Genomic DNA, 14,072 nt, shown 5'->3' with positions numbered 1-14,072 from the left:
ATTGAACGAACTTTGAATGAAAGTACAATATTTAGCATACTTTATCTAATGGTGAAAATTAATGCTTATATCTTTATTTTAATTACGAGTAATAAAGCGTTACATTTGCGTGTAGACCGTTTACATGTGTATACTGGTATTTGTAATAAACAAAACATGTGCTTAACAAATTTCTTGTTTAACAAGTTACTTATGAGAGGCGAATGGGGGAAATCTTTTTAAATAAAAGTCAACCCAGAAAAGAATTATATTTCTCAATCTGGCATATTAATGGTGATTAATTAAAAATGCTCATTTAGCCAACAACTTTACCAACAAAATGTGACCTTAAAGATGAAAGGATATTGATAAATAACTGTCCGGGTCATTAATAGAAATTAACATCTATGATAATTGTTTTCCTACCTACTTGGGAGATGCTTTTAAACAATCCTCTTTTTTTTTTTGGGGGGGGGGGGGGGGTGAGGATAGTGAACTGGACCTAAATTCAAACCGGAAGCCCTGAGGCCTTCCTGAGTCGTCTGCAATGACACTTATGAGTTTACTCCAGAAGTTGAATTAGACTACAAAAGATGTTGAGACAAATAAATTATTAATGACACGAAACATACTTTGGATTGTCACATAACGTACGGTAATTGATGATGAGAAAACAATTTGAACACGCGTTATTTGTAAAAGCAGACAACCTCCCTCAGGTCATTTGATTTATGATTCCCGCCAAAATAGCGGACATATTTGTGGGACGAGTCGAATGATTCATACGACTTAAATTTAACAACATTGTTGTAATCTCTTCAGGAGCAAACACTTGTGATTTAGCGAAACAAGAGCGAGTGTCTGAACTTCGACTGACCGGAATTTCTAACAGGTTGGTGGGTTTAAATCTTTTTGAAGAAGATTTACTTGTACTTAGACGTAGATATAGATTTAAAAGAAATAAGGATTTATCATATAATTAAATCTTAGATAATTGTGTTGTGAGATGAAATTGATGAAATCTCACACAAATATTGAAATACGTACTTTATCATTTTCTGTAGAGGGTTTTTGGATTTTACAACAAACATCGGTGAGAGATATTATCTTCTTTCTGTTATCATTTTCTTTAAATTCATCAAATTTACTTTAAGATTTATTCAATGTTTACATACCTTGATTGAATATTTTATCTAGAAAAAAATGATCGATACATATTATCTTGCTATCATTTTTAGTGTGTTCAAAAATAAGAAAATTAGATCTAAATCGGTTAAGCTTAATTGCGTGAAAGTGGTGGACTTAGGCAGACGGTGTTCATTTATCACATTTAACAAACCTACATAGGTTACAGGTTACCATGAATTCACCATAGTCTGGTCAACGTTGATTCAAAATAGGCTTTGCTTATGAGCAAGTGATAAAGAATACAGTGGTTTCAGAATATAAGCGTTAAATGTGAATCATTGCTGTGACTGAATATACCTACATATTATATTAATAAATTGTTCTATGCAAATCTAATGCCATAAAGCACATTGAATTAACGCCAAACTACTAAGCGTCTATTACTTGGCCAATAATTTTAGCGGGAGTTGGCCTTGTTTGTTTCTTTTTATCCAGGGACTGCGGGTTCAAAACCTACTTGGTCTCCTGATAAGATTTCATCAATTGTAACATACCGGAAGCAATGTGGACCGTGATTCAATTTGACTTCTTTTTTTCACCATTTAATAAGTTATTTTTTTTTCTTTTGGTTTATTTACTATTGTGATGCCCCAACCAAAGAGCTCATGCTCTGTTCAAGAGGCGACCATGGTTCTTTTAAATGCCCTGTGTTGAACATCCATACACTAGACCTCGGGTCTTAACTTATCTTTCCAAACACCAAAAGTATTATTAGGGCGGAGAGGGAAGGGAGGGGGGTTAGAACCCCCCGCCAGTCCACCACGTTACTTTTCCTTATTACCTGATCTCGTTTTATTACTATCTTATCATTTTGTGTAAATGGCAAGTTGACAATGATATTGCAATATATTAATCATTGTAATAAATTATCTACCTTTATTCTTAACGCCCTGATGATAAAACAGTACAAGATTAATTTTCAAAACGTTTGGTAACTCCCCTTTATCATATGTTTCCTTTAAAATTGTGTCGTAAAATCAGTTTGGTTGTTTATCTTTTTATGTTAATTTTTACGATAGGCAAACACACACTTTTATACGAGAAAATAAATATCGTATTTGCATATTTAAAGCAGCTCGCTCAGAGGTTTTCAAACAAATATGTTGAATGAACTTTTCCATCTTTAAATCTGGATAAACCCATTCATCATTATAAGGGAAATTTTCAAAAAATATAAATGAGCCGTGTCACGACAAAACCAACAAAATGGGTATGCGACCAGCATGGATCCAGACCAGCCTGCGCATCCGCGCAGTCTGATCAGGATCCATGCTGTTCGCTTACAGGATCCATGCTGTTCGCTATCAGTTTCTTTACTTGTTATAGGGTTTGTAAGCGAACAGCATGGATCCTGATTAGACTGCGCGGATGCGCAGGCTGGTCTGGATCCATGCTGGTCGCAAACGCACTATGTTGGTTTTGTCGTGACACGGCTCAAATACTGACTGTACAGAGAACAGTGCAGACCATGATCTGAAGGCTAGAATGTGCCAGTTGATCTTGGTCGGCACTGGTCACGAAGATAAAATCTGTTGCCGACAGCAGTCTAAGGACAATTTAGAGTGAACATGTTTTAACGGGATTTATAATAAAGTATGTAAAAGAAAGGAACCTGGGGTAAATCCAACAACTATTTTATTTAAAGACTTTGACAATTATAACAATGTTTCATGTTTGATTGAATTTTGACGAAATACTTTTCATTTTAAGCACCGGAATCGGAACTATGTTATAGCGCATGCGCTTCCAACAAGCAATGATCATGTTTGTAACTTCAATTAAAATGACAACGTGTGGCAATTGTTTCGCTCATTAATAAGACAAGCTTACCAGGTGTGTTATTTTCGTATATTCCAGATTATCAATTTTAAGCCGAATTATGCCTTTGACACCACAGCAAGCTGAAGAGTTTTGGTCATGTGCCGACTGCGATGGCAACGGTAAAATGACTATTAAGGAGCTGAAGGCTGCCATGACTACAAAATACAATGCAAATCTCAGCGATGCTGACGTTGCAGTAAGTTAATAAGATCATTTTGTACATTTTAATAAGTATTTGATATTTGACGTTTTTATACTATTTTTCCTTTTGATCCCATATACAGGTATGGCCTTGCCAAAGCAAAAATGTTTTTGAAACATAAATTTTCTCTACAAACATAAATAAGACATTTTGACATTTTTAGATAGACATTTCTTTTTTTCTTCTGAGAATGCCTCAAATAACACGAGGAAAAGGCAAGAACAAGTTTGCTTAAATGATACGACAGTGACTTTTTTTTCTTTTTTTTTTCAATTTTGCCAGTGTAACCGAATACAATGTACGTCTTTTGTTTTAAAAATGTTATGTACTACACAAATAACAAACATTTAGTGTAACTACTTGGAGACCTTTCTATAACTCGAGATTATGTTAAAATCTTTTTTTTTTTCAGAAAATATTTTGCGACATTGATAAGAGTGGTGATTCTGTTATCACTAAGGAAGAGTTCATGGACGAGATGGTCAACAAAGTTTCACGCTCGTAAGTTGAAGCAGTCTCATTTGTTTATACGAATTTATACTATAAGTTCTATTGTTTTGATAGCTATAAGCTGATTGAAACACTTTTGAATCTGTTCCTGGGACCAACCGTCTACACTAAGCTAAAAACTGCCTATCTTTATTATTTATAAAACGAACACTTACAGTCAAACAGCCAACAGTTAGGTCAACAATCAACTTCTAGCATGTCAGCCAAAATTTGATATGTCAAATTTGATGTTGGTCTTATTATAATTGTTGCTTTTCTGCAAGAAAAATACAGTACATCAAAACAAATGCTACGACTGAGAGACTTTCTACGTCTGACCTTTAAGAGCGACCATGACATTGTGGCAGCAACCAGGTTATTGCGCTCTTAATAGTGATCATTTGTGACAAGTAATTTTTAAATTTTTTCGTTAGTTTAAAAATGTTATTGAGTGGACATAAAATGTGGACATTTTACATTTGACCTTGTTGTTGCACTCTGCACCTTGTCTCATAATGTTGATCATGTGTGCCAAGTTATCATAAAACTTTTATTCAGATGAAAATGTTACTTCTGATGAAAATGTTACGGACGAACGGGCGTTCTTTCTGAGTTGACATTATTGTTTATTTTTTCTTTCATCTTCTTTGATCTCTAAAACCCCATAAGCAACGAATTTGCATCCCGTAAGCAGCAAGTTAAAGGTATGTACGGAGTAGAAATGGATATTCACCCCATAATATTACTTGAGGCCGCACGGACAGACTGACAAACGGATATACCGACAAACGAAGATCATTCCTATATTCACTCCCCGCAACGCGTCAGGGGATTAACAAGATGTGTTTGTTACGAAATGTTCAATTGACTTATCAAAGCGTTTCAATAATTTACTCTGTATTGTAGGATATACATAAAAGATATACATCTTACCCTGAGGTTTTATATTTAATGTTTTTGGTGTTTGATTTTTCTTCTGATAACAACTATAAAGGAATGTTACAGATTTGTTTGGGCTTATAAATATGCCAGCCCTCGGATTAATAAACCGAACGACAAGAATAACATTTGAGTTAACCTGACCTTTACTTAAGTATTACACTGAAATGAACTAAAAGCCAGTAATATCTCAAATAAATCGACAAAACTAGTAGAATCACCAATAAAATGACCAGACGACGAATAGAATCACCAATAAATTGACAAGACCCCACTCGTGAGAATACTGTTTTTAAAGCCCACTCGATGAAATAAAATTTCATCTTACACATGCACAAACAAACAAATATCCTCTATATATTCTTTCATATTAGGTAGACTTTATTTTCTCACAATATATCTTACTGTATCTTTTCAGAGACGGTTTGTGCAAGTTGTTCAAAGAGTTCGACGTTAGTGGAGACGGTCAACTCTCTAAGGCTGAAGTAGGCAAACTGCTCGCTAGGTTCTTCAAGGAAAGAGATCCTGAAGAGATTTTGGAAGAATTCCTACAGTATGCTGACACTAGTAAAGATGGTGTTATCACTTATGAAGAATTCGAAGCTTTCTTCCGCTAATTGATGTGTCATTCATTCTAGTTCCATATTATAATATTAATTGAATTTATTTAAAATTTAGATTTAGAAAGAATATCACAAGCTTTAAAAGCACTTTAATATATATATGAAATAAATAGACTAGAAAAAATAATATTGATGATTATTGAAATATTAGTAGTTTGTAAAATCTTCTTTTTTTGTCATTGATATCATTAAATACGCACAATGTAAAACTTGCGTTCTTCTTACACACATTGGTTAAAAATACTCCAATTTAAGAAATCGAAATATCGTTAACAGAGTGGAAAACAATTTCACGCTGGTCATTTTCGGATTCGGTTTGAATTTATTTATAGATGAACACTGAATAGATATGATGTAAAATTATCATTATTTAGAAACTTACATTTTACTTATGTTTGAGGCAAATAAGTATCAAAAAAGAGACAAAGCAGACAATATAAAAAAAAAAACTTCCACTTAAAGCAGGGGTTATATTATATTCTTGTTCAGTTCTGTAAATGATTAAATCTACTAGACCTTTTTACGATCAATCTTTGTCATATTTCATGTTCTATTATGTTAAGGAGCATATAATATTTATTAAACATTGAAACAACAGTATTGTTTGTTGTTGTTTATTTTCCAAAGCTTTAATGATGACGCAAGTTACATGTATATGCTTTTATATACATGTAGAATGTAACAGTAACTTGCATTGCTTTTTTAATATCTTGTTGTTTAAGTACAGTTTAACGGATATGATTATTTGTCTGCTTTTCTAGTTTAGACCCGGATCCAGTCTACACACCCATCTGCCTTATTAGAAACATTTTAATATCAAAATCGTCACATTAGCAATAAACCTACAGTTCCTTGTTTATTTCTAGCCCTTTAAAAATAAGCATCTAGTACTTAACGTATAACTGTATGTAAAATCGTATTTTTCCTGATTACGTCTAAAATGATGAACGTTTTGTCTTTGACATTCTTGCCTGCTAGAAACGATAAAAATCATTCTCTTATGTATACATTAGACAACGGTGATGACTAGCAGCGTGACATTACAACGGGGAATAATGGGTTACCCTTCCGCTTCCACGCAGCATCTAGGACTAGGTTCTTCTAGTACGCCCTTTTTATGGTGAAGACTTAAAAAAAATCATTATCAATTAAGAAAACCAATTACCATGATGAAATTTGAGTGTCAGAGGAATATTGCGAGAATCAATTTTATGGACAGTAAAATGTGGAAGATTCATCAAAAAAGGGGTAACTGATTCTTATGTTCAGTTATCAAATGTTACGTGCATCAGAATATACAGTACATGTACATGTATTCGATAATACAGAAGTTTTAACTCGAAAAAATGTATTCAATCCAAGAAGGACATATTCATTCTGGAATAATTACCTCGTTCTAAAACACCTGGACGGAAATATGCTTACATCGCAAACAAGTGTTGACAAGTTATAGGCCTAGATATCAGCTATATATTTTTCGACTCACACATGGCTGCACGATTTCACTACCTGTCAGTAAAATATTCAAAAATCAAAAGAAATATAAATCCAGCACGTAATTGCATCATTTATAAACACCATCGTAATATTGCCGTTTATTTGCAAGTCGACACAGTTTTGAGTGAGGTGTTATTATTGATCAGTCGCCAGTTCATATTTTTGAGTATATACAAATACATCGGTAAGTTTATTTTTTCATATTTATTTTTAAAAATTAGATAATATTAGAACATCAGTATGAACGGCTTTATGTAATTAATGAAAATTATGTTAATGTGAAGTGATGTCATTGAAAATAAATGTTTGCGCTTTTAAACAGATGGAACTGTTTCTATTTCCTTCCTAAAAAGAAACATAATGCAAGAATTCCTGTAGTAGTCTAAGCCATCGATTGATGTAAGTCAATGTAATGAACCTGGTTGGTTCCAGGAACGGATTCGAACGTGTGTCTATAAGCTTATAGCTTCCTACACAATCGAACTAAAATAAATTCTGTATAAACCAATGTAATGAACCTGAGCCAGAGAGTGAATGGACTCAAACCGAACGTATATATGCATGGGTCGAGGTGAACTCAAGATATTGTACTTCTATGATAGTGTTCTTTCTATGATAGTTTACTTCAAAAACACAGTTTGCCGTTTCTTTTAGTTGAAACCCTGCTATGAAGATGTTCTTACGAATATGTCTAATCAATCAAGCGGACAGTGATTTTGCGTAACTGGTCTCAAGACTAGCAGGCTCAGATCCTCTTGGGAAAAAAACAAGGGAAAAAAAAACTCTTTTCTTTCTATCAGTTTTAAAAACAGATAGTCATCTACATGTAAACAATAAATTTTAATGTTACTTTTTAAGTGTATTATTTTGTGTAAATTGTACAATTTTATTGATACATATGAAGTGTTCATAAATCAATCAAAACGATACAATATCAAATTCATAATAATAAATAGAACGATTTTGTTCACTTCCCACCTCTATTAAACTAATATAAAAAACGAAATACGAAATACTCCATTTTTTAGAACAACTACATTCCTTTTATGACAAAAATGTTACAATGTTTATGGGACATTCCTACTGAATTGCGACTTCCCTCAAACAAACAGAATACCACTGCTAATTTGTCATTCCTTTTAGATTTTAATTATTTAATACGTTTTTTTTAAATCTTAAAACAAATACATGTTTTTGTCACTTTATAGGGGGTTTGATACTAAGCATTCTCAAATTTTAGTTAAATAACTTTACATTTATTACTACTTTTTCAGGCAACAAGCATCTAACATTTGTTTTCTAAGATCATTTTGCCTTTTCTAAAGAAGTAAAAAAAACTATTTGTTTCTGACTTTAATTATTTTCTAGTATAAATACCAAGATAATTAAGGTACTTTGTAATCAGTTTATTTTAACGGAACAAAAACTTTTGTATAAAAGGCTAAAGATATGGAATGCACAACTAATTACGTGATCCGAACCAAGATAATGAATTCCGCATCATTTCTGTCCGCTTTTCTACGTCGTTCAAAACACAACGTGTCTTTGATAGTTAATACCTTGATAAATTTGATATACGCTTGGCAAATGCCCATATTCGAATTTTCTTTTGCTAAATGAAACGTAAACTTAAAAGTACCCCGTAAAGGCATATACCTATAAACCGGTTTAAGGCAGGTGAAATATTTTATCAGTGATCAAAGTTGTGTGAACTCAAACTGTATCAATCGAACATCTTAGAACCAAATATAAAATGAAGTTATATGCAAATAACCTTTAAATTATAGGTTTAAAGATTTGAATCAATACACATTGACTGACTGTCCTATCTCGTTTCGTGAATATTATAGTAAACAGGTAAAGCTGCGTTCTCACTTACTCCCGGCAGTGCCCAGGACCACCCGGTAAGTTACTGGGATGATCCGAGACGATCCGGGATGAAACTATTGTTGCGGTAACACTTACTCCTGTACCACTACGGAAATTCCCAACTAACCACCCAGGATGCGCTCTGGACCATACAGGCAGAGCCCAGGTGAAGCTATGGTTCATGCCGTTGCTTCCCCGGTCGTTCCCGGATGACGCTTGACCCAGGGAGAGACCCGGTCGATCCAGACAGAGCCCAGGACAATCCCGGCAGAGCCCCGTAGAACCCCCATGGATTGAAAACGCGCGAAAATGATTACATTGACACATAAATTTCAATTTATAAAATATAATAATATATAATATTTAATATCTATTTTTCCAGAGAGCAGTAATTCATGATGATATTGGAAGGGAAATGGGAAGGGTTTTAATACAAACAAGTGCAAGCATCGCAAATTGTCATTATTCTCTTAAATGAACCGGGCTTTGCCGGAGCTCTACCTGGATCAACCGTAGCTCCATCGTCATCCTCCGGGGCTCTGTCGGCATCCTTCGGGGCTCTGCCGTCAATCACCGGGGCTCTGCCGGCATTTACCGGGGCTCTACCGGCTATATCATACCTCGGATCATCCCCGGTTTGTGCCTGCAGAGCTACAATGCTTCCCCGGTGTAACCCCGGTCGTTCCCGGCAGAGCTAAGGATGAAGCCGGCAAAGCTATACTTCCCAGATCACCCCGGACCACCCCGGTGATATTAAATATTTTATTTCATCCGGGGTCGAATGCGGGATTTCCCGGATCATCCCGTACTCCGGTTGTTCCCGGTCGTACCCGGATCACCCCGGACGTCTTCCGGGGCTCTGCCAGGATGTAAGTGAGACTGCAGCTTAACGTCAGTCAAGCGAAGTGAGTGATACTCGGGTTGATGTGAGTAGTGTTTAGTGATATTCAGGATTCCGAAAATTATAACAAATATTCTGGGTGATGTGAGTAGAAATGAATGAGTGATATTTAGGGTGATGTGAGTAGAAGTGAATGAGTGATATTAAGGTGATGTGAGTAGTAGTGAGTGAGTGATATTAAGGTGATGTGAGTAGTAGTGAGTAAGTGATATTCAGAGTGATGTGTATAGTAGTGAGAGAGTGATATCCAGGATTATGTGAGTATTAGTGAGAGAGTGATATTCAGAGTGATGTGAGTAGGAGTGAGAGAGTGATATTCAGGTGATGTGAGTAGTAGTGAGTGAGTGATATTAAGGTGATGTGAGTATAAGTGAATGATATTCAAGGTAATGTGAGAGGTGATGGTGATAAGTAATGGTGAATGAATTATATTCAGGGTAATAGTGTGAGCGCTCAGTGAGTGATATAGAAGGTCATGCGAGTAATGGTGAGTGAAATTAAGAGTGATGTTTGTAATAGCAAATGAGTGAAATGGAGGGTGATGAGTGTAATGGTAAGTGGGTGAAATTCAAGGTGTTGTGGGTAGTGAAAAGTGTGTGATATTCAGGGTGATATATTTTTGGGGTTCGGATATTACGTAGCACCAACGCAGTAGAGGTCATATGGCGACTTTCCAGCTTTACTGTTGGAGGAGAACCCTCATAGGTGTACGATATTCGTATATGAACAATGGTGTACAGAGAGAAACTGTGTGCAATAACATTGAACATTGACGTCATCAATACCACTCTGTATAGTATTTAACAGTGTCACCACTTAAAAATCAAGAAAGAATATTTCCATGAAATTTATTACGTTTTTGTTCAATGAATTTCCCCCAAAAAGGCAAAACGAAATCTTATTTTAAAAAATTGTCAAGTTCATTTAATTAATTTGACTCGAAATGATAAAGTTACTGGATTGATTTTCATTTTTTGACATGCAATCTAAACTCATTTATTTACTTCTATAATTTTCGTTAATTTGTATTCCTAATTCTCCCAATCACTCTGGAGACAACAAGACCCTGTCTACTTACAGTATTCACAAACTAAGACAGAAACAACACATAAAAACAAGTTCTTTACGTGTGTATAATATACATTGTATATTTGTTTAGGTGTTCGTATCAACTTATATCAAAACCATGCAATTGACACAGAAACAAGCTGACGAATTTTGGAACATTGCCGACGCTGATGGAAATGGCCAGATGCAGATCAACGAACTCCATATGGCACTGAAAAAATGCGGTGCAAAAATTTCGGATAAGGAACTCGCGGTTAGTTTATAAATATACGAAAGAGCTGTGGTGACATTTCAATTTCTTGAATTCTTGGATTTATAGGAATTTCGTATCGTAGAGCTCAAAACATGAATTCGCGCGTTGAAATCGTGAACTCATGAGATTGAAATCGTGAAGCTGAAATCGTGAAATTCCGTATGTTAAAACCTGAATTGACGAAGTTAAAATTGTGAATTCAGAGAATTCAGAGAGATGAAATCGTGAATTCGTGAAGTTGAAATGTCCCCACCGGTCTTCCGTAAGTTTACACAGGAAGTTCGATATAACATTATATCTAGTTTTTATTCATGTTTGCAATATCTTGAATATCTTCTTACATGTACATATTGAACAACTCGTCGGAGCCTAAGGGATAAACCTAGTATATACCACAGTGGGGGATTATTATCCCGCTCGCACCTAGTAGAGTAAACGAAAAATTATTGTGAAATGAACAAAGAAATAATTTATACATTATAAACGCCAAATACAATCCACGTAAATTACCAAAAAAGAGTACACAATATGCAAAAGTAGACCTTAATGTCATGCAGTAGGGCAGTAGATACATTGTGATAAATACTGTACAAAGCATTTCGATTGGTAAATGGAAAGCGGTTTATATATATTCTATTCAGTTAAAAGAAAAAACGTCAAAAATAAATCTTTTTATTTTGTCATCAGTTTTCGCCAGTGATATCCTCTCAAACCATGACTAACGATCCCATTTAAATTATTTGATTTTTTTAACTATCTATTTAATTGTGAAACTATGACCATAATAATTTTTTGTTAACAGACTTTCGGTGACATTGATTTGTCGTTAGTTTTAGAAATTGTTAATAAAAAAACTTGTGCAGCTATTCATAGCAACAACACTTCTTTCTTATACGACATCAAAACTTTGTTCCATGTCTCGATACTCTTAAATTACATGTAAAGAAAAATACAGAAAAATAGCTTTTAAAAATGACATTTGTTGTATGATTATATAATCTATTCAATATTATTTATTCCATAGGTTTATCTTATACATGTATTTTTAGTAATTTTATTTTTAGAAAATGTTTTGCGACATTGATAAAAGTGGCGACGACATTATTACTAAGAAAGAGTTCGTAGACGAAATGGTAAATAAAGTCAACCGAGGGTAAGTCAATTTGAATGGCAAATGTTCTTTATTTGTAAATTCCTAAAAGTAAATAAATAAACTAATAAATAAATAAATGAAAAGTGGCTGAGTGGTTGCCTTTACGGGTTGAGGCATCATCATTTCAGCCACCGTTAATCCCTTTGTGACCGTACGAGGCGACTAACTGGGTTCGAATTCCTTGGGCCGCTGCATCTCTTAGCTCCAGCAGGTGAGCTTGATTGATCCTTGGTGTTGCTTTAAGTTTGCAACACCCGAGGTTAGCCATAGACCATGACATTTTGGTGTGACTAAAAATAAATTAAAAGCAACAAAATTAACTGGAAAAAAAACAAAGAACCATAGATGAAACTTTCAGAAATACGACAAATTTATGTCTCCCATGCAAGCAGATATCGTAAAATATTAAAACAAGTTAACTGCATACGGTGATCACTTAATTGTTTTTCTCATTTACAAGGATGAAAGGAAGATCACTTTAGAAGATTAAAGTTAATTCCCGCTTTAAAAAAATAATTGCTGACAATTCTTTTGAGCAAAAATCCGAGGACACAAAATTCTCTACATTGAACTTATTAGAATAAATACAGATTCACCATATTTTCATTTTCCGTGATCATTTTTTAATTGATACCATTATAATGTTTATTTTAGAGATGCTATGTGCAAGTTGTTTAAGAAATATGATGCCAGTGGTGACGGTAAACTGAGCCGAGATGAAGTTGCTAAGCTGCTTGCAGAGTCCTACAAAGCTAAAGACCCAAAAGAAGTTTTGGATGATTTTCTGAAGTATGCTGATACCAGTAATGATGGAGTAATCACCTATGATGAGTTTGAAAGCTTTTTTGGCTAACTTTTGTGAAGCTGGCAGTTAATTACTATATACCGACATATAAAAAGGTGCTACAAGAAATTTAAAATGATGCATGCATATTCATAATCGCTATCTTAAAAGAAATATTAAGCATAAATGTTTTCAAAATATTGAAGCATTACGTGCTTTGAATCTGCTATGTTTTGTAAATACATGAACATATGATAGCGAGATCGTAGAGCAGGTCCTTTTATAACTGTCATTAATAACAGCAACTCAAGTATGTTTAAAAGTACCGGTATGATATATTTAAAAAAAAATGACTGCAAGTTCTTTACTAAGGTAAGGATATCAAGATTGTTAAGATTTTATTTTACAACTATGCCCATATGGGCATATCTCTTGACAACAATAGCTATGAAGAAAATATATGTGATAAACATTCATCTAAACATGTAAAAAATTCAACCTCATCATGCTGAGTATCCGAAATGAACCCGTCCACACTGGTGGCAAATAGAACCGCACACAGTGTTTGCAAATGGACCTGTCCACAATGGTGGCTAATCGATCTGTCAAACAATGATAAAATTAGGCAGTTATAACTAAAAAAGTAGCTAGGTACATGTATGACTAGAAAAAAGATTTAATAACATAACTTCGGTTGATTATCTTTATAGATGTATTATTTTGAACGTGGTTCTATGTGGTCACCTTACATTGCTGTAGGATACAATAAAATGACGCCAAGAAATGTACCATGAACGGAGACCCTTTTCCCAACATAGGACTTTTAAGTACTTACTACTTATAGATTCAAATATGGATGCAATATTTACTCAGCAATTATCTTGTTTATACTATAATATAATAAAAGAAAATGTATCAAGAAAGTAATAGTTGTTGTTTACAAAAGGTATTCCATACGATATAGCGTTACTAACTTTCTCAACAAAGTTAGCAAGTAAGCGAGAATGTTGCTTTAATGTGACTTTTTGTAATTCCTAGTACAATGTAGTCTGCAAGCCGTGACTTGATTCGACATGGTTAAAGTTCGAATTTTATATTATAGTTAACCAGTTATATAAATTTGAGGCTTAATTCTGATTTCCCACTCATTAATGAGATGAATACTGTTTTTAACTTATAACGTCAACACTATCAAATTCAAAAGAGGTCAAAGATATATGTTAACCATCTTTTTATTTCATAAATTTTCAATTTATTGTGACACAGTTTAAATTGCCCACTTTGAAAAGTTTTGTCTGCTGGGGGT

At 34.2% G+C, this 14,072-nt stretch overlaps 2 protein-coding genes across 2 annotated transcripts; both read left to right on the top strand.

Annotated features, from left to right (window-relative positions):
• Window positions 1-717: 717 nt before the first annotated feature.
• LOC132760404 (calmodulin-like protein 5) lies at window positions 718-5,838 on the top strand. Its single transcript, XM_060752378.1, has 4 exons — window positions 718-871; window positions 3,025-3,184; window positions 3,603-3,691; window positions 5,037-5,838. The coding sequence occupies exons 2-4, from the start codon at window positions 3,047-3,049 to the stop codon at window positions 5,233-5,235; spliced, it is 426 nt and encodes a 141-aa protein (XP_060608361.1). The 5' UTR covers window positions 718-871; window positions 3,025-3,046; the 3' UTR covers window positions 5,236-5,838.
• A 926-nt stretch (window positions 5,839-6,764) lies between these two features.
• On the top strand, window positions 6,765-13,348 carry LOC132760403 (calmodulin-like protein 5). The gene is made up of 4 exons (XM_060752377.1): window positions 6,765-6,922; window positions 10,668-10,829; window positions 11,894-11,982; window positions 12,637-13,348. The coding sequence occupies exons 2-4, from the start codon at window positions 10,695-10,697 to the stop codon at window positions 12,833-12,835; spliced, it is 423 nt and encodes a 140-aa protein (XP_060608360.1). The 5' UTR covers window positions 6,765-6,922; window positions 10,668-10,694; the 3' UTR covers window positions 12,836-13,348.
• Window positions 13,349-14,072: the final 724 nt, after the last annotated feature.

Source organism: Ruditapes philippinarum, unplaced genomic scaffold, assembly GCF_026571515.1.
Source record: "Ruditapes philippinarum isolate M1 unplaced genomic scaffold, ASM2657151v2 ctg5660_1_1_1_1, whole genome shotgun sequence".
Classification (NCBI taxonomy): domain Eukaryota; kingdom Metazoa; phylum Mollusca; class Bivalvia; order Venerida; family Veneridae; genus Ruditapes; species Ruditapes philippinarum.
Note: the sequence above shows the minus strand (reverse complement) of the source record. Positions and strands in the feature narration are given on the sequence as shown.